Source organism: Penicillium nucicola (genome assembly GCF_028828085.1).
Source record: "Penicillium nucicola strain IBT 29836 chromosome Unknown utg000010l, whole genome shotgun sequence".
NCBI classification, from domain to species: domain Eukaryota; kingdom Fungi; phylum Ascomycota; class Eurotiomycetes; order Eurotiales; family Aspergillaceae; genus Penicillium; species Penicillium nucicola.
Genome location: NW_026643134.1, coordinates 2,926,096 through 2,945,493, shown reverse-complemented (window position 1 = coordinate 2,945,493; position 19,398 = coordinate 2,926,096). Strand labels below are relative to the sequence as shown.

Here is a 19,398-nt window from a genome sequence, read left to right as displayed (position 1 = left end):
CCACAGGTACACTAATCCCCGATTCGAAAACCGACCCGATCATCATCATCAGCACGAGCAGGGAATTAACACATTTATTTCTTGGCGGCAGCCTCGTCATCAGCCTTGACCTTGGCACGCTTCTCGCGCATGCCGCGGTAGCGGGCCTCGGCGCGAGCCTCACGGAGACGGCGGTAGGCAGCCTCGTCACCCTTGGGGAGGGAGTCACGCTTGACCTCGGTGACGGCCTCGGCGGGGGTGGGGTTGGTGATGGGGAAGGTGGCCTCGACGCGGGTGGCGATACCCTCACGCTCGCCCTTGGCGACGGTCTCCTTGACGGCCTTGACGTCCTCAGCGGAGGAGTCGAGCTTCTTGAACTGACCGCTCTTGCGGGGGAAGAGGATCAGGCGAGCCTTGTAGTCAGCAAGGCGGGCGACATTGGCAGTCAGGGACTCCTTGGAGTAGTTGGTACGGCGGTGGTCGACGGAGATACCAACGGTGCGGGCAAGCTTCTTGGGAATGCCAGCCTCCTGTAGGTCGAAAAAAAATCACCGGTTAGCATGCTTGGTTCTTTTCATCCAATTCCTGATCCTTTTCGAGATGGCGGGTTTCCAATTTACCTTGAGCTCAGCGAGGGTGAAACCACGACCGGCACGGACACGGCGGTTGTACTTGACGGTGGGGCATCGGACAACGGGACGCAGCTTGTCAACCGGACGGGGAGCAACAGCAGCCGCCTTAGCGATGCGGGCCTCACGTCTACGGTGCTTCCGGCCGGGCTATAATTCATGTTAGTCAACCAAGTTCATTCCTGCGCTGAAAATTTTTTCCTCGATGCGAGACGGTTTGCGATATCGTTCGGGAGAAAAATCTTCTTGTCGGGGGTTTGGGTAGTCGTACCTGGTCGAAGTGCACACGGACACGACGCTGCCAGTCCTTGTGGAAGTCTAATCAAAATGTTAATCACACCATTCCTTCAATTCTGAAGCCATGTCGGTCGTTGCAAAGCGATCACACAGCTAGACACAAGGCGGGATCACTCACGGTTCTTCTGGATTTGGTTGTTGTGCTTGATCGCCTATATATCCCACACACAATCGGTCAGTCAACGTTCTTTCGAGATTCCAGCCCGTATTTCGATTCGCGGATTCCAATTAATCGCACAGGTCGATTCCTTCATTGTAACTTCCAAGCAGAGGAGGGTAACGCACCATGTTGACGGATGGGGATCGAGCCGGGTGGTGGTCGTCGAGGGTTGCTGGTCGAATCTCCCTTCACGGCAGAAAATGAAGTTCCCATTTTTCGTGTGGCCGCCCGCTGACTGGCTCACCGCCTCGCTTAGCGAGCCCTAACCTTACCCGATTCGGTAATCTGCCAGAGTTACCGACTTGGGATTTTAATTGGTGATTTTTGTATTTCGATATGTTCAATCGGTCGAACATAACATGAGGCTATAATAAAAATCTGATTTGAATGTAACTCTACAAAAAAACTTCCGGTTCAATTTAATGTTTGTAATTCGTGATTTGGCCCGAAAGACCCTAGTCCTGTATCGTACATGGTCATACCATTCCATTTGCCATCTATAGATGCAAGAGCCATATGACTTCATGCAATGTCTTCATTCCTTTCCCCGCCGGCCAAGGCCAGGTACAGAATAGACAGGCATCAATAACCCAAAATAAAATTCAACTTGATAACGCCAATTGAGGGCCATGGATTTGTCGCACGGCCTCTCAATATAAAAAAACAAATCCCAGTCGCTAGGTTAAGAACACCGTATACGGCATGTCTTCATGAATCGTGAGTCTCTCTCAAAGTCGTAACAAGCAAAGCAGCGCTAGGTCATGAATCATATCAAAATCGGCAACACGCTATCGCGAGCAGCCATAGGATATGGACTTAGGCGTTGATGCCCAAGCCAATACCGTCGCCAGTCCTGGACTTCTTAGAAGTGGGTCCAGTCACCTCGGAGCCTGCCTTGCGCTTGCTGGGGCGAGATTGCTCCATGTTGGGCTTCTTAATTTGACCAAACAGCTTGGTCTGAAGCAAAGTGCTGCTCTTGGGGACAGTAGAGCGTATGTGAAGGTGTGGGGAGTCATGTCCATCTTCAGCAGCTTCAGAGGCAGAGAGCGAGACAGTACTATCGCTGTCATAGTGATCATCTCTTGAAGGTCCTCTGGGCGATAGGTATTGGCTCTTGGGGTGGTTGGGGGTAACAGGGACAGAGGTGACAGAGTGGCTGCCGTAATTATTTGTTTGGTTGGTGATTTTGTCGGCGTAGAGAAGGGCAGCAAGACCATCGGTGTGTTCGCCATTGCAAATGCTGTGAAGCTCATTCTGCATAGTCGGTGACATGGTGCCGTAGTTGAAAATCTGAGAGAAGTGCTTGCGGTTGTCTCCGATACGTCTCCTTAGCATCTCATTCTTATCTCTGAGTTCCAAGGATTCAGCCGTGGCATCTTCAATCGCACGCTTTGCCTTCCGAAGTCTGCTGTCCAAGATAGCGTTCAGCTTCTCTAGTTCCTGCGACCGCTGCAGGGCGGCGAGGTAGTCAGCGGTCACGGTAGGCTGGGAAGGTCTAGGTGTAACAAGCTCCACAGGGTGCGAGCGACCGCGGTATTCGGCACTCTGCAGGATTTCAACTTCGCGTTTGGCAAGTTGGTGCTCAACCCCAGCGCGCTTGACCGCCTCATTGCTTGCAAACGAAACCAGGCTGTTCTGCAGCTTGAAGTGTAGTGCAGACATACGCGATTCTTGGGCGACCGCTAGAAGGTCCTTGGCAATGATGCGCAATTGAGTTTCGCTGGCATTGTCAATCTCCTCTGTGGTAGGCAAGTTCTCAGAAGCACCATAGGCATCGCACAAAGACTTGTCCAGGTCAGCTGGTGTGACTAACGAAGGACTCAAAGAGCGAGAATGGGAGCGAGATCGAAGCGGGGCGCCAGGAATCTGAGTTGAGGGTGGAGGAGTCATGTCTGATGACGACAAAGGCGGGGGCGACAAGAACTTCTTATCCGACTGGGATGATGAGCGCTTAGCCATGCCGGTAAGATCTGGCGAAGGTGACAAAGTGGCCCGATGGACTGGAGTTGAAGGTACAATCTCAACCGGTGCACCCAGAGTGCTTTGTGAGTTGGGTTGAGACATGATGAATGTGGAGTGATGGTGATAAATTGATAAGATCAGAGTTAAGCGGGGAATGGATCCTCAGATCCTCACGCTGTTATCCTTATCAGCATCTATCAAAAAGGAAGAATCACAGAGCCAATACATACCAAAGACTTGGTAGTCAAGCCTCAATAGTGTCAATCACACAGATGCTCAGACCAGGTATGTTGCCTAAGGAACCAAAATCCGAAAGTACCGAGATGGGGAGCGTAAGGGGCCACAAGAATGAGGATTGGAGAACAATGACAAGTAGGTGAAAGAAGGGAGAATCTTAGAATAAGGGAGCTTAAGAGGAAGAGGTTACTCCAGCTCGCAGTATTGAGGGGGGCTGGGAGGCTGGGAACGGGGAGTCTGAAGGTGCCTGCTTTAGGTTAGCCCCTGTCCCAGCCCCGGCCAATTATCTAAGAATGTCAACCAATCAGAGCCATGGATCTGGTATTACTAATACTGTTTGGGTTAGACTGGCGATCACGGGACGCTAAGGGCAAGTAAACACCCGCAACCGGCCAAGCGCTGGGGGGTTGAGTGGGCAACCGATGTGATATCATCTTGATTCTATACAGCTTCTAAGCTTATATCTATGTCTGTTATATACAATTTTTGGTTGAGAGTTCACCGTACATTTTGGTATCTATTTCTTGATCCAGGCATTAGACAATTGTGTATTTCCTGATCACTGTGAATCACACATACAATGGTTCGACACAGCTGATCCTGGTATTCCGTTTGAGTCCTCGTGTCAGTATTTAAGCTGCTATTCTAGATTTGCTAAGCGACTACACATAGTGCTCACGAAACAATAACTTCTATACGTGCCACACAAGAATCATCCAATGCCGAAATATATATCAATCCAGCCGTCTCTTCTACTAAGGTGGCTATATCAAGCAGCCTTGATTCATGCATAATTTTATAGAGTAATCATGAACTCTGAATGTATAAGCGTCAATAAATTAACAGCCATTTTGATACAGGGACTAGCTGGAGAAACCACGTGACATTGTAAAGTCTCCCGGGATTGTCAGTTTGCTAGGTTTGAAGGCCAGCTCTCGAATCCTCTATTTCCATTTTCTTTAGAGATGCATAGCTATCCTAGCTCTTAAATAGCGGCTTATTTTTGTGTATTTTCGTTCTACATAAAGCGACCTTCTAAATCAAAGCAAGCAATGCGTTTCACTTGATAAACATTGAGCAAAAGGGTATGTCTTGGAGTACAAAGAATACCCACATTCAATACAAGGGACTAGTTTGGTTGCGAGAATATATTTTGGATTTGATGATAGCCACGGTCTCACGAGGAGCACACAACTGTTACCAAGAATACTCTTATATTCGCATTCCCCGAAGACTGATCGGTAATACAAGGTTAGGATTGGGCTTGTTACAATTGAATATGCTTCCCGAAGAACTCCTTGTGACTCAGGCCCGTTGCAGAGGCGACATCGCTCAGATTCGCGCAAGGAGAGTTGAAAGCCTAGACAGATAGGCTTGTCTTAGAGCAAGACGTAGGAAGACATATAGGTAAATCATAATTCTTGATTAAAGATAGAGACAATACAAAGAGATTGACAAGCGAAATGTGATACGTATATAGTAGGGATCAGAAACATTGAGACAACTGGTATAGTCCTGCCAGGCTCTTTTTTTGTCGAAATATGTGTGAGCAAAAAATCCAGGTGAAGAATAGGAAGAAAGAACCGAATAAATGAAGCTGCAAAATACAACTCTGACTCGTAGAAATAATAAATAATATATGAGCCATGTGCTTCGCTGCAGGGCCCGTTCTATATAGATCGCTGACAGATCGGAAAATGGTGCCTGAGGCTGCTATCGCGGGATCTTGAAATGTAAACAATCCACTTCCTCCGACACGTTTTTAAGATCTTCATTCTTTGTATCAAGCTAAGCGCAGACTTACCGATCCACTTGGTCTCAGCTCTCACCTTCCTTGTCCCGCTCGGGCATGAGCGGATCTCATCAACTTGCGGCTTTTACCCTGATCAACAAACCAACAATACGTCAACCAAAATGGAAGGACAACACAAGACCACAGCACGCCCTCCCAGCGGTATTCCACGGCCTGCAAGTGGAATTCCTCGACTGACTTCAAGGCTGCCGTTACCCTCGGCCACTGCATCCAAATCGATCAAGCCTTCCCCCTCCCGAGATAGACTACGAGCCGACCCCGGTTTAGATGAAAGACGGCTACGGAGACCCTCATATGACACCCTTGTGAAGAAACCAGCCGCACGCTATTCATCCCCGCCCCAACCTCGAACCGAAACTATTCCAGCTCCACAACTACAAGATGAAACGCAAGGCGGGGCAGATGACATTGAAACGCCGGAGGAAATGACACCGAGTACGGGCGACAATGACACTGCATCAACCACATCAACGCAAGAAGACCGTGGTCGACGTGAAGTACGTCCGTCTTTGTCTGAGCGGACACTGGAAACGCTATCACAAATTCCACCATCCCCGGCATCAGCAAGACGACAGTCCAGCTTTTTCAATGGCGCCAGCCCAATACGCTCACCATCTCGGGCTCCGTCCATTATGTCCAATTACTCAAGATCGCCATCGAGAGCTTCGTCGGGTGCGCCAAGTACCAGTGAGATGCACACCCAGCCCGTGTCACAATTGCGACTTCCCTCGAAGCCTGCCATGTCCATTGCTTCCCTGTCCCCAGTGCGTGGATCAGAAGAAGCTAAAAGCCCATCGAGACTGAAGGCACCATCGAGTAGACAAAGTCTCGCACCGGGTGACGAGACCTACTCCGATGTAAAGTCACCACTTAAGAAAAAGGTATCTCAACTATCTATCGGGAACAAGGATAAAACAAAACCCTCGCTTGTTCGGCCCTCACCCAGCAAGATTACCGCAAAGCCAACTCAAACCAACATGGGACCCCCTCAAAAACCACTTCAAGTGAAGAAAACACGAAACCCTCAGTCAGAGCAACCGTCTTCTTTGCGATCGCCCTCAATGGGGTCAAGATATGTGTCTGCTGCCTCCAATGTGCAGGATGAGCTATCTCCAAAACAGCAGGCAGAATATGAAGCCAGAAAAGCCTCGAAATCATCCAACACGCTGCGTGAAACAATTGCAAAGGCGAAGGCTGCACGTAAAGCAATGGCAGCTGGAGAAAAGAAGGAAACACCCCCACAAGAAATATCACAGGCTCCTCCACCAGCCGACTCATGGGGAGTCGCTGATGATGAGGACCCGTTCAACCAGCTGCCTCAGGGCGACAACCGATTGGTTATGAAAAGAAGAGTTCAGACAGGACGCTCAACCGGCCAACTGAACATTGCGGCAATGTCTTTGACAGAAATTCCGAAAGAAGTGCTGACAATGTACGACTACGACCCCGAAAACTCAGCAAACTGGTTCGAAAATGTCGATCTCGTCAAGTTTATCGCTGCGGACAATGAGCTAGAACATATTTCAGATGATGTATTCCCAGACATCAACCCTGAAGACTTTGATCCAGACAGTGATGACCGGGGTCTTCAATTTGGTGGACTTGAGACATTGGATCTTCATGGAAATATACTGAAGTCACTTCCAATGGGTCTTCGCCGCATGCAAAATCTACGCATTCTCAATCTATCAAACAACATGTTAAACATGGATAATATTGGGATTCTTACCGAATTACCTTCTCTGACAGATCTGAAGTTGGCAAATAACAAGCTTGAGGGAGAATTGGCGACAGTCTTTGCTGGTCTTCACCAATTGGATTCTTTAGATATCCACGGAAACAACCTCACCAGCCTCTCCGAGGCCTTGGTTGGACTAAGCTCTCTGAGGACATTGGATGTCAGCGAGAACAAGCTGACCTCTTTGCCATTCGAGTTGCTAAGTAAACTTCCCCTAAAGGTCATCAATGCGCAAAAGAACAAGCTGGAAGGTACTCTCATTCCAGCCTCAGTGACCCGTTTCGAGAATTTGCAGTCCCTGAACATTTCCAACAATGTTGTCACGGTTTTTGCGGCGAATGACACGCTTGATCTACCTAACATACATACTCTATTGATTGGTGTCAACCGCATCACGCATCTCCCCTGCATGTCTACATGGCAGTCATTTTTAACGCTATCTGCGGAGCAGAACAAGATCTCAGAGCTCCCTCAAGGATTTGTGGAGCTTAAGAATATCAAGAAGGCTGATTTCACCGGAAACGATCTTTCACGTTTGGATGAAAAGATGGGCTACATGGAGAGCCTCACATCTTTCCGCGTCGCCAACAATCCTTTCCGTGAACGAAGGTACCTGACCATGGACACCGAAGACATCAAACGTGACATGCGAAGTCGCTGCGAGCCAGATGCCCAGGACACAGATGACGAGGGCTCAGTAGCCACTCAATTCACTCTGGCACCAGAAACCCCTGCGCTCGATGCCAATTGGCAGCTCAAATCCGGCGGGACTCTTGATCGATCTTATTCAGAGATGACCGACCTCAAGGTTGACCAGCTGGAGATGCTTCCCTCCCAGGATATTCGCTGCCTCTGCTTGCAACACAACGAGATACCCTGCTTCCCCGCAGCGGCACTTGCAATGCTTGCTGAAGGTCTTGTTGAACTTGATATCTCGAATAATCCGTTCGGCATTGAATTTTTGTCCTCTCCGCTTGAGTTGCCCAAGCTACAATCTTTGAACTTGAACGCGACCAGATTGACTTCTCTGGAGCCTTTGTTGGCCAACCTCATCGCCCCGTCTTTGAATTTCTTGGACATCTCCCATAACCGCCTGAAAGGGCCATTGCCTCAAATTCGACAGACCTACCCAGAGCTGAAAACATTCATTGCATCTGATAACCAGCTTGATTCCTTGACGTTCGAAGCAGTGCAGGGGCTGCAGGTTTTAGATGTCAGCAACAACGACATTGATTCCCTTCCTCCGAAGATCGGCTTACTAGGTGCTGAGCGCTCCCCTAAGAACTGGGGCAACGGATCGTCCTTGAGACGCTTTGAGGTAGCTGGCAACAAGTTCCGAGTACCTAGATGGCAGGTAGTTGCCAAGGGCACAGATTCAGTCTTGGAGTTTTTGCGAGACCGTGTTCCACTGAGTGAGCTCCCTGAATGGGAAAAAGATGAAGCCAGTGAGGAGGAGCTATAAGAAGAAGCACCACTCAGGCCATTACTTCGACTGACGTGTATAATGAAAATTCATCATTTGTTCTATGTACATATACATTTCTATTTATGCTTTTCTCGGGCATTTGTTCATCTCATCATCGGATTCTGCACTATTCCGTGACAGAACTCTCATTCAGTTCTCATCAACTGGCTTGCTAACTTCTTCAATAACCTTAAGCCATGTCTTTGACCACGTGGTGAACTTGTCTGCCTGTGCATCGCCGGGAGCAGCTGTGGCAGCCCAAGGTGACATGACCAAGTCCACTGCTTTCGTAGCACACTTCCTCGTCTTTTGCAAGTACTGCTCCGACTTCTCGAAGTCGGCCTCGTATAACGCACCAGCCATCTCATCGACGTGGTCTGGGATAGCTTGTAGGTTCCGCATCAACGACTCCAACTTCTCAACACCAGACGGCGCAGACAAGGGCACACTTCCGGCGTTCTTGAGACGGTTGTTGATGATAGCAGGGTAGACCTGAGCAATAGGCTTGAGGAAACGGATAGTGGACTTTTTGTGTTCCTGCATGGCAGCGATTTCTTCGTCGTCGTTATCATCGTCATCGGAATCCTCGTCAGCCTTGTCATCCTTTCCATCGTCACTAAGAAGCTCATCGAAGAACTCATCTCCATCTTCTTCGGGATCCCAGTCTTCGATTTCTTGAACCGCGTCGCGAACAAGATCTCTCCATTGCTCAACGCGGCGCATGACGAATCCAATAACGCCCTTGTTTGCGACATCTGTCACGGTGTCGCAGGCATCCCAGACGCGACCTGTAGCAAGTGTAACGACATCCTTCTCCGCCTTGCTCAGATCGTTTTCTTTCCCATTATCCTTCTTCTCCTGATCCTTCTTCTCCCCAACACGCTTAACTTCTGAAACAAGGCTAAGAAGTTCTGTAAGTGTGGTCTTGACCAGAACAAGAACCTCCGAGTTGAAGGCCTTGGTGTGTTGCGCCGGCGTAACGAGGAGGGCAGCGGTAACGATCGACGGCAGGACGGACTTATTCAAGTCCCGGAGCACGGTACAGATAGCGGAGTGTGTGAATGGAGAGGTGATAGCAAGCAGCGAGAGCTTTGTGACTTGAGCTTTGAGCGTGATCGACGAGGCTGTCAGGAGGGGCAAGGCCTCCGTGTCTTGCGCGGCGGTTTCGGCTGCTGCTGCGGTCGGTTGGGTCGTGAGTGCTGTTTGTAATTGTCCGATGAGGCTGAGGGTGGTGCTGAGCACGCTAGATAGTTGTGACATTGTCAAGTGTCGTGGACCTGCCACTGGTGGCTTTCTTTGGAGGGGTTTGTCGGGGGAAAATTTTGGGTTGGGTTTGATAACCTTGGCCGCGGGGCTGATTAGGGCTCTGTGGGGTCACCTGTGTTTCTGTTTGTATATTGTTGTTGGTACATAGTCAATCCATACATCATAGTTAAGTAGTCTTTGTTGGATTTACTTTCTCCTCATGTAGTGTGATTTTGAATTGCGTTCACTTGATAATGGTCGAATAATCATAGTGTTACGCTCTCCGCTACTACTGTACAGCATTTTTTGCTGCCCAAGTCTTCACTCACTTTTATTAAGTTGATACAAAAAAGCAAAGAAAAGACGCTCAGATTATTTGCTATCTTAGATACAGCAGATTAACTACACAGAATCTCACAGTTGGGCTTCACGCTCACGCGCAAGCAACCTGGTATAAAACCGACTTCCGAGGCATATAACCACACCACATGAGTCATAATACAATATATTTATTACAAATAGAATATGACAAGATATTCATTGAAATTACAGCACAGATCATGTTAAGACATTGAACTGAGCAGAGCTACTCCTGGGGAGCTCAGAGTATAAGATTACCTAAGCGGATGTCTAGGATCAAACAAGACAAACACCTCATCATTGCACTCATCCGAGCTTCGCGCAGTCCCAAGCTCTTGGACAAACAACTCGCAGTCATGGGGACATCCAGAGCTCGTGCTGCTCCAAAGACGCCTGCGACGCCGGCCAAGTCGGTGGAGGCGTCACGGCATTTACCCGACAAGACTTTTGTCATCGACAATGGCGCATACATGATCAAAGCGGGCTACGCCTCTGATCTTTCGCCCGAGGAAAGCGTCTCCACGTGTACCTCAATCCCGAACACTCTCGTCAAGACGCGCGATAATAAAATTGTCATCGGCTCTCAGCTGTCAACAGTGACCGATTGGAATGAGGCCATGTTCCGGCGCCCGCTGGAGAAGGGATACGTCTCGAACTGGGAAGCGGAGAGAGAGATCTGGGACCAGTCGTTCTTCGATGAGAAGACCACAGGCAGGAATAAGAACACTCATATCGCCGATCCGGAGAATACTACGCTTGTGCTTACTGAAGCGCCGAATGCGCTGCCCATTCTACAACGGCACTCGGACGAGATGATTATGGAGGAATGGGGATTTGGGGGATATGTCAGGTGCATAGGTAAGATGATTTAGTCATCTGAGAGTGTTTGAGCTCTTGTGCTAACTTGGAACTCATCAGGCCCAACCCTCAATGCTTGGAACGAAATTCATTCTCTCTTCGGCGACCCTCTGACTACAACACCCGACTCAACTCCTCTTCCCGCAGACTGCTTATTGGTCGTAGATTCGGGTTATTCGCACACGACAGTGACTCCGGTCTACAAAGGTCAAGCTCTGCAACGTGGAGTGCGAAGACTTGACATTGGAGGCAAGCACTTGACAAACTACCTCAAGGAGATCGTATCAATGCGCCAATATAACATGGTGGATGAATCATACATCATGAACGAAGTCAAAGAGGCAGTCTGCTATGTAAGCAATAACTTCTCTGGTGACTTGGAGCAAACATGGAAAGCAGGGCGGAAACGCCAGGCCAGTACTGAAGATGGAATTGTGTTGGACTATGTACTTCCTGACCCGAACGCAAACAGGAAGGGCTTCAGCAGACCGCATGATCCTCTTATGCAGGTCAAGAAGAAGAAAGGTGCTCTCTCTGGTCTCAGCACTGAAGTGCTGTCGGAGGATGTACTTGTACTGGGCAACGAGCGTTTTGCTGTACCAGAAATCCTGTTCACCCCGAGCGATATCGGAATGAAGTCAGCTGGCATTCCCGAAATAATTTTACAAAGTTTGTCAGCTCTTCCTACCGGCCTACACTCTGCATTCCTGGCGAATGTGATAGTTGTTGGCGGGAATGCCTTGATTCCAGGCTTCATGGAAAGACTGTAGGTCTCAGAAATCCTAACTCCGCTTGACTCGATTAACGATCAAAATTTTGCAGTGAAACAGAATTGCGACAAATCGCATCTGCCGAATGTGTGGTGAGAGTGCGCCGGGCTACTGAGTGAGTTACCATCCCTCTTACAATATTGCACCAAAAACTAACTTATTTTGCTAGCCCCGTCCACTCAACATGGCTTGGAGCCTGCAGATTCGCGACGAACAGAGAGGAGCTCGGCAGAGTGGCTATTACTCGTCAAGAATACCAAGAACATGGATCTGGATGGGCTGGCCGGCGGTTCGCCGGCCTTGTATAAAATATCAATTGCAGCGGAAGATTTGGGAGGGAGTTTACGGCGGCCAAAATCGATAACTTATCATCTGTAGCATTAGTGATACCCTATTTTCAATGTTGGTATTTGGCCAATATGATTGCAAAAAAATTCAACACAAAACATAGTATACTTTTAAATGACTGAACATATCGTCGTTCGCATGACGAAGAAATTTGTCGCTCTCGTCTTGGTCAAGGCTGGCTATGCCAAACTTGTCAAACTTCGCTATAAAAGGGTTTGTTGTCCCATGGATCTATATCAACGTCCGCTTTCTTGGCCAGAGAAGGAATGTCTACTTCGTACGAAAGATTGAGTCAACCCAGAGGAAGCCAAGTCTTGAATTACCAGATGATCTTATATAGAGCCGTCTTTATACGTGTCAAAATCGACAGGACTCTAGTGCAGTACTCATCATCTAGCACTTATGAGAGCTTTCCCAGCAAAATTAAAATAACAGAAAGAAACAATGTTTGCATATCCTTGGTTAGCTTGAGCAATGATGACAAAGGCCTAGCATGAGAGATGAGGCCATTCTGATCTGCGCTCTCTTTAAAGAAGCTGTTCCAGCCCTACTTCACAACCTTGACTGTTGCTTTTCACAGATTGCCACCTTTCGAAGCCCCAGAAAGGAACAGTTGTCATCGAAAATCTATTCCACTTGTCAGATCTATCAAATCCACAGTGGTCCTAATGTTTCCAAGCTGCGTGGGCAGATTCCTCAAGAGAATACAGAGCATTACCCAAGAAGATCAAAGGTTACTATGCGGCAAAGGACCCCCAAACCCCCCAATACTAACAATGCTCAGATGCGCATGCTGCGACCAGACATTCCCAGCCGCCGAAACCCTCACAGCTCCATGTCTACATATATTCTGCAGAAAATGCCTCCGAAAAATGGCATTGACAGCCCTAGATGACCAGGTGCTATTTCCGGTGAAATGCTGTGGACAAGAGATCTCCCAAAAAGCAATCATCACAGCACTAGGCTCTCGCAACCGAAAACGCTATATATCCCAATTGGAAGAGTACGCAACCCCACCCTCCGAACGCTTATACTGCCCAAAACCGAATTGTGCACGATGGATCAACCCTAAGCATCGAATCAACCGCTTGAACCATACGATTTGTCCTTTTTGCAAGGCAAAGATCTGCTTGGATTGTCGGGATCTCATGCATGATCCCGGGGACTGTTCGTATGACCCTGATCTTCGGTCAGTGTTGGATTTGGCGAAGAGTGAGAATTGGCAGCGGTGTTTTGGGTGTCATGCCATAGTCGAGATTGAACAGGGGTGTTCTCATATTGTCTGCAGGTGTAGGACGGAGTTTTGGTATGTTCATGCTCCGTATTATCGTATAGGAGCGGATTGGGGAAGATCTTGTGGCTGTATGCTGACCATGGCTAACTCAGTTACCTTTGTGGTGGTCGCTGGCGGACTTGCAATTGTTCTGATACTCGTGTTGGGCAGGAAAATGTGATTGGAACTGATGATGATCTCGATGCCCATATAATTGTTGCTGCGATGGAGAGTATGGAGTGGACGGAGGAGAATTAATAGTAGTAATAGTAGTGTTAGGGAATCGACAAGTTTCTAGGGCAGAACAACTTTGTATTTTCAATTCTATGAGAACAAGTCACAGGAGGGGTATCATGCTTGAATTTGATTCTCCTCCTTTCACAACGACATTTAATAGTCGTAGAATCCCTTTCCACTCTTCTTGCCTAGCCAGCCGGCATCCACCATCCGACGCAAAAGACCAGCGGATCTATATTTACTGTCACCAGTCTCCTGGTGCAGGACATTCATGATTGAGAGACAGGTGTCCAGGCCAATGAAGTCGGCCAGGGTCAATGGACCCATAGGGACATTAGTGCCGGTCTTCATGATGTTGTCAATATCTTCCCGGCCACCGACACCAGTCTCGAGGCAAATAATTGCCTCATTGATGTAGGGCATGAGAATACGGTTGGCCAAGAAGCCAGGTGAGTCGGCAGACACAGAGGCGACCTTGCCCATGCGCTGGACAAAGGCAATAGCTGTATCCATTGTTTCCTGTGAGGTCTGCAGACCACGAATGATCTCAACACCCTTCTGAATTGGGACAGGGTTCATGAAATGAGTGGAGATCACTCGAGAGGAAGCCTGCAGATCGGTGGGATCCGTACTCGTCGCAGCAGCAATCTTGGTGATGGAAATCGAGGAGGTGTTTGTAGCGAGGATGGCATGCTTTGGGGCAATTTGAGCCAAATTGCTGAAAATCTTGGTCTTCAAATCAACAATCTCAGGGACTGCCTCAATAACGAAGTCGACGGAGGAGAGGTCGTCCATCTTGAGAGTGGGGATCAAAAGTCCACGGGCTGCATCTGCGGCCTCACGGGTGATGCGTTGCTTGGCAACATCCTTTTCAAGTAATTTGTCTGGTGTCCATTGCGGTGTTAGGAAATCTGGTGATCATAGCGACTGGTGGAGTTCAACGTACCGGCAAACTTGAGACCCTTGTCCAATGAAGCCTGAGAGCTATCGACGAGGGTCACAGGGACCTGTGCCTTCTGTGCGGCAACAAGGGCAATTCCAAGACCCTAGAATTAAGTTAGGTCCATATTCAGGCCCTGAAATATATCATCCTCACCATCTGGCCGGCACCAATCACACCAAGTGACTTGACCTCGGCTGCATGAGCTGCGGAGGTGGAGCTAAAGTTGCGGGCCACCGCAGGGCTTCTTTGTGCGACGTAACGAAGTGTCGAGAAAAGCATGACTGTGTGTAAATGCTGCAGGGTATGTATAAAGACGAAGTGAGCGTGAACAGGCGAGTGCGAAGAAGTAATGGGTATACTGCGATGACTTCACGTGCTTCCGACGTCATTCAGCAGCGGGCGACAGCGGCCATTGCGTTTTAAGTCAGCTGTCCACTTAAAGATCTTATGTTGGACCTACAGAAGGCCTCATTCATGACTGAATTAACAAGATCCTAAGAAACACCCAAAGAGTAATAATTCAACTCAAATTTTCTCTATACGCGTTTCACAATGAAATCAAGATCTACAGCCATACTGATTCTGCCAAAAGATTAGGAGAGTTGGCCACAATCTCTGGCGGTAAGAGCATCGGTTATCTTCGGCACTCTGGCGGCATCCAGTTTCTCCGAATCGCCGATGCCGAGCACGCGTCGACGCGTTCCCATTTCGACGCTTTGGGAAGCAAATCGATACCAGCCCACCATGGATGAAGAGGTTGTCCCTCTAGGCCACGACGTGCAGGTCGTTGACCCCGATGTGCGAGGCTATGTTTATGGCCTGGTCACAGCTGTGAGTGCTTGTTTTTGGTGTTTCATGGGTTAATTGCTGATGCTGCTAAATTTAGCTTGGAGGTTTCAACGGTGAAGATGCTGATCGATATGTGCTCGGAGACGACGCCCTGGCCTGTTTGCGCGATATCAAACGGTGGTTGAAATTGTACGACGAGAAGAACAATCGCATGGACGTAGCGAGATGCCTAGGAGAGGCCAACTTGATCAATGGAGATCTCCTTCCGATAATCGCGCTCTGGTGGACTACAGGACAGAAGAACAAACATATGACTAGAATCTCTCTGGCGTGTCTGGAGCTTCTTGTCCCATTGACATGGCCGATAGAGTTCCACAGCCAGATGACGGTCAACCACCATCGCCATACCCCCTACATCCAACAAACCCAAGTCCAGTACAAGCGAGGTATTCTCAAATATGGAGGATCGAATCTCCTTCGTGCTGTGATCCGAATCGCTCTCCCTAGCATGGTGACTGCTCGATCCGAACGCGAAACCCGAGACGAAGGAATTCTCAAATTGATGTTATACTTCCTGCGAAACATTGCGATCATTTCCCCGAACACCCGGCTTGCTGCAGAAGGCGAAGAGGAGGAAACATCGAGATCTGCGACAATCAATGCTTTCCATGACCAGGATGCATTTGCTCTTCTCTTGACTATGTGCTCGAATGTTGGCGATGACTTCAACCTTCAGGACATCATCTTGATGGAGATCATTTTCCACATTGTGAAAGGTGTCAATGTCGAGAAATTGTTCATGGATGATGATCAGAGAAAGGCCAAGCGAACCGACGAGCTCAGCGATCTCCTGAAAAAGGAGAACTCGGTACGACGAGAGTACGCAAAGAACGCCCCGACACGCCATGGTCGATTTGGTACAATGATCTGGGTCAAGCGAGATGATGCGAAGGTATCTACCGTCTCTGGGCAAGACGTTTTGCGGGATGACCAGACTACTCTTCACAAGATGGACCAAAGCAAAAAGTGGGACAAGCCCAAGCCTCGGCGCAAGCAAGACGATGCGGTCCAAAACAGCAACTTCAACATGCCGGCTCATTTGAACTCGGAAGCAACTAAGAACCTACGGACTTTTGTTGAGGAGTTCTTGGATTCCGGATTCAACCCGCTCTTCACCCATGTGCGGAAAGCCATTGAACGCGAAGCTGAGCGAGTACTGGATATTAATACCCGTCAGTTCTTCTATACCGTTGGGTGGTTCCTCGAGGCAGAGCGTGCGAGGAGAGCCTGGCAGTCCCGTCAGCGCGCAGCCCAAAGTGGAGGAAGAACCAAGGATATTGAGCCGGATAGCTATGGTTTGGTCGCAGGAGTTCTAAATCAAGAGACCTTCATCTCCTTGAATCGTGCCATGCAGAACAGCTTGGACAACAAGGAGTGGCAGGACCTTAACGCTCAAATGCGTTGCTTCACACAGGTCCTGTTGACCGTGCAGGAAATGGCCGTGTCACCACTCGAGGAAGACCAAGAAATTGCCGAGAATATCCAGAATCGAATCTTCTACGAAGAAACCACACATGACAGGATTCTGGCAATTCTACGGGGATACAAAGACCAAGGCTTCGGCTACCTGGATGCATGCACTGAATTGGCTCATGTCTTCTTGCGAATGCTGGAGCGTTACTCCAAAGATAACGCCGATATGCAGATTCGATCCCGCCGAAAGGCTAAGCACAAACAGAAGAAAGCCGAAAAAGGCAATGAAGATGGAGGAGATGATGACGAGGAACACGATTCTGAAGCCGAAGACGAGGTAGACGTCGCTCAGGTCACCAAAGAGCGTAGCTTTGACTTCAAGCGGTTCGCGGCCAAATTTTGCAACCAGAGTTGCGTTGACACGTTTGTTGCATTCACTGGTTTCTACAAAGAACTTAACCCGGAGCAACTCAAGCGTGCCCACCGCTACTTCTACCGCATTGCATTTAAGCAGGAGATGACCACTCTGCTGTTCCGTGTTGATATCATCAGTTTGTTCTACCGAATGATCAAGGGCCCAGGACCCATGGACTCAAGCAAATCTGTTTGCAAAGAATGGGAAGAACTGGTGCGGCAAGTCATTCGACGAATGATCAAGAAGCTGGACCAGCGTCCAGCCTTAATTACTGAAATGTTATTCAGCAAGATCAACTCAACGGTCTACTACCTTGAGTTTGGACACGAGAAGCAGACATCGTACCGATCTAAGCGAGCGCCAGCGGACCTCATCATCACATCACCGGAGGCGACTACCAAGGAAGCCGAGCTAAAGATTGTGGTTGGAGCCCTCGTTCTTGACGGTAGAGCAGATCTTGTGAACTGGATTATTCATGTCTTGAGCTCGGGAGCCTCTGAAAGAGAAGCATGGGAAGCCCAGGATGAGATTCGGCAGGCTGAGTCTCCCGAGGCTGACAGCGTTCCCAACCCACTGATTAGTACGTTCTCTGCAACACCGACTCTTAAGCGAAACTAACTGGATTATAGCTGTTAAGAGTAAGGACGAAGCCTGTAAAAGTGCCATGTTCTCAAACGCCAAGCTGCGTCTGCTGATGAAGCTCGTTGGTTTCGAGCGACTCGGTGTCGAAGACGTGGTTGGTGCCGCTTGGGTTATCCCGGCATCTCAGGGATCCAAGACCCTGCATGAGACAATTTCGGAAATCCAAGAGGCCCTCAAAATACCATTCTCCGGAGATGGTGATGATGATCCTCGCAAGCATCTTACCCAGAAGAAACCAGGAGGTCCCCGGGCCACGGTCCAAGGCACGCTCGATGTTCAGTTCGGATCCGACTCGGAAGGCGAAGATGTGATTCCGGATGGAATGCTATTTCCACCAAACCCGCGGTCGAAAGCCAATGCCTTGGATCAATTAAAGAAAAAGCGCAAGAAGAAGTCCAAAGATACAGAGACCACTGAAGTGGACGATGAAACTTTGCAGGCGCGGCGTGATGCACGTCTTTCCAACGCGCTTTCTCGTCAGGCAAAGATCAAGAGTGATCTCTTCATTCATGCCAGCGATGAAGAGAGCGACGAGGAAGCAGACAAGGAATTCTTCCGTCTGGAAGAAGAACGACGAAAGAAGCACGATGCTGCCGTCAAGCATGCCATCCGCACTGGTGCCACGGACACATCAAGCAAGAGCAAAGGCAAGGGCAAGAAAGCCACCGGACGCAAGCGAAGCGACACGGGCGACTCTACGTCCGCTAAGACTAAGCGACAGCGCCGCGATTCTGGATCTGCTGGAAGCGATGCGGATAGTGATGCCGACGCCGATGGCGACATCCTCATGGCGGAGCTTGATGCTCAATCGTCGCACTCTCCGCAGGAAGTCTCTACTAGCCACGGTGCTGGAGATGATGAAGAAACCCCTCTCACATCTGGCGAAGACGATCTTGAATTCGATGATGACCTGGCCTTCCTGCGTGATCGTCGGAGCAAACCCGAACCTGCAGCACCTGAGAATGATGGCGATGACGAGGATGCGCCTGTAGCTGCTTCTCGAAGACGGATGCGAGGAGGGTTCGTGATTGAGAGTGATTCAGAATGATCACTGTCATATATCTTCGCGACCTTTTATGACTAGATGAGGCGTTTGGCATATGAACTGTAAAGCATCGGATATCTAGGATGAATGAAATTACTTTACGACTCAAGTTTCATACTTGCAGGGACATTACGGCCCTCTTGGCAATCTGTAGATACTGTGCTCACGGACCGTGCAGGTACAGTATAAAACACGAGCTTGTCCCTCACATCAACATCTATCCTCCATTTTACTTCCTCGCTATAAATCATACTATCAGCCGCCCTCAATGCCAAAACTCTCACAGCAAAATGACACTGCAATGGCATCAATTTTACACCTAGAATATGATCACCTGTGGAATTGACTGATAGAATAAGTCATAGAAATTCATGTTGACCATGCAATATCCGCGGGAACGAGTGACAGGTCATTCCATAAAGTAGATACAAGCTCCAATCCGGCTAGCCGAGGCATCGATCCTTTTATTTCTTGAAACCAGTCGTGCCAATTATACGGAACGCAAAACCGCAGTTGAACCCGCTCTCGACCTTCCAGGAGTCTTTCCCATGGTTTGAGGCCATGGCGGAGTGAAGAGGAGAGTGTTGACTTTCTATACAAGTTACCTGGATGTGGGTACATGTCCCCAGTGCGTGGCAATATCGTCGTTCTTATAGTCCTGGCACTCGACCGGGCATTATCGATGTGATTGGAATATTACCTGCGATTGAAGGAATAATG

At 48.9% G+C, this 19,398-nt stretch overlaps 7 protein-coding genes across 7 annotated transcripts; 3 read left to right on the top strand and 4 right to left on the bottom strand.

Moving 5' to 3' along the window:
- Positions 1-74: 74 nt before the first annotated feature.
- N7511_009666 (60S ribosomal protein eL13) lies at positions 75-1,193 on the bottom strand (the record flags this gene model as incomplete). The annotated part of the gene is made up of 5 exons (XM_057132043.1): positions 75-509; positions 600-758; positions 880-926; positions 1,024-1,057; positions 1,191-1,193. 5 exons carry the CDS (start codon positions 1,191-1,193, stop codon positions 75-77), a joined length of 678 nt encoding a protein of 225 aa, XP_056980031.1.
- Positions 1,194-1,881: 688 nt separating this feature from the next.
- On the bottom strand, positions 1,882-3,129 carry N7511_009665 (uncharacterized protein; the record flags this gene model as incomplete). Its single annotated transcript, XM_057132042.1, has 1 exon — positions 1,882-3,129. The coding sequence occupies one exon, from the start codon at positions 3,127-3,129 to the stop codon at positions 1,882-1,884; it is 1,248 nt and encodes a 415-aa protein (XP_056980030.1).
- Positions 3,130-5,178: 2,049 nt separating this feature from the next.
- Positions 5,179-8,277, top strand: N7511_009664 (uncharacterized protein; the record flags this gene model as incomplete). The annotated part of the gene is made up of 1 exon (XM_057132041.1): positions 5,179-8,277. One exon carries the CDS (start codon positions 5,179-5,181, stop codon positions 8,275-8,277), a length of 3,099 nt encoding a protein of 1,032 aa, XP_056980029.1.
- A 153-nt stretch (positions 8,278-8,430) lies between these two features.
- On the bottom strand, positions 8,431-9,540 carry N7511_009663 (uncharacterized protein; the record flags this gene model as incomplete). The annotated part of the gene is made up of 1 exon (XM_057132040.1): positions 8,431-9,540. The coding sequence occupies one exon, from the start codon at positions 9,538-9,540 to the stop codon at positions 8,431-8,433; it is 1,110 nt and encodes a 369-aa protein (XP_056980028.1).
- Positions 9,541-10,151: 611 nt separating this feature from the next.
- arp6 (actin family protein) lies at positions 10,152-11,821 on the top strand (the record flags this gene model as incomplete). Its single annotated transcript, XM_057132039.1, has 4 exons — positions 10,152-10,743; positions 10,804-11,509; positions 11,566-11,628; positions 11,683-11,821. 4 exons carry the CDS (start codon positions 10,152-10,154, stop codon positions 11,819-11,821), a joined length of 1,500 nt encoding a protein of 499 aa, XP_056980027.1.
- Positions 11,822-13,524: 1,703 nt separating this feature from the next.
- Positions 13,525-14,593, bottom strand: N7511_009661 (3-hydroxyacyl-CoA dehydrogenase family protein; the record flags this gene model as incomplete). The annotated part of the gene is made up of 3 exons (XM_057132038.1): positions 13,525-14,255; positions 14,318-14,417; positions 14,468-14,593. 3 exons carry the CDS (start codon positions 14,591-14,593, stop codon positions 13,525-13,527), a joined length of 957 nt encoding a protein of 318 aa, XP_056980026.1.
- Positions 14,594-15,058: 465 nt separating this feature from the next.
- On the top strand, positions 15,059-18,681 carry tof1 (putative DNA repair protein (Tof1); the record flags this gene model as incomplete). Its single annotated transcript, XM_057132037.1, has 3 exons — positions 15,059-15,145; positions 15,201-17,571; positions 17,621-18,681. The coding sequence occupies 3 exons, from the start codon at positions 15,059-15,061 to the stop codon at positions 18,679-18,681; spliced, it is 3,519 nt and encodes a 1,172-aa protein (XP_056980025.1).
- Between the last annotated feature and the right edge of the window lie 717 nt (positions 18,682-19,398).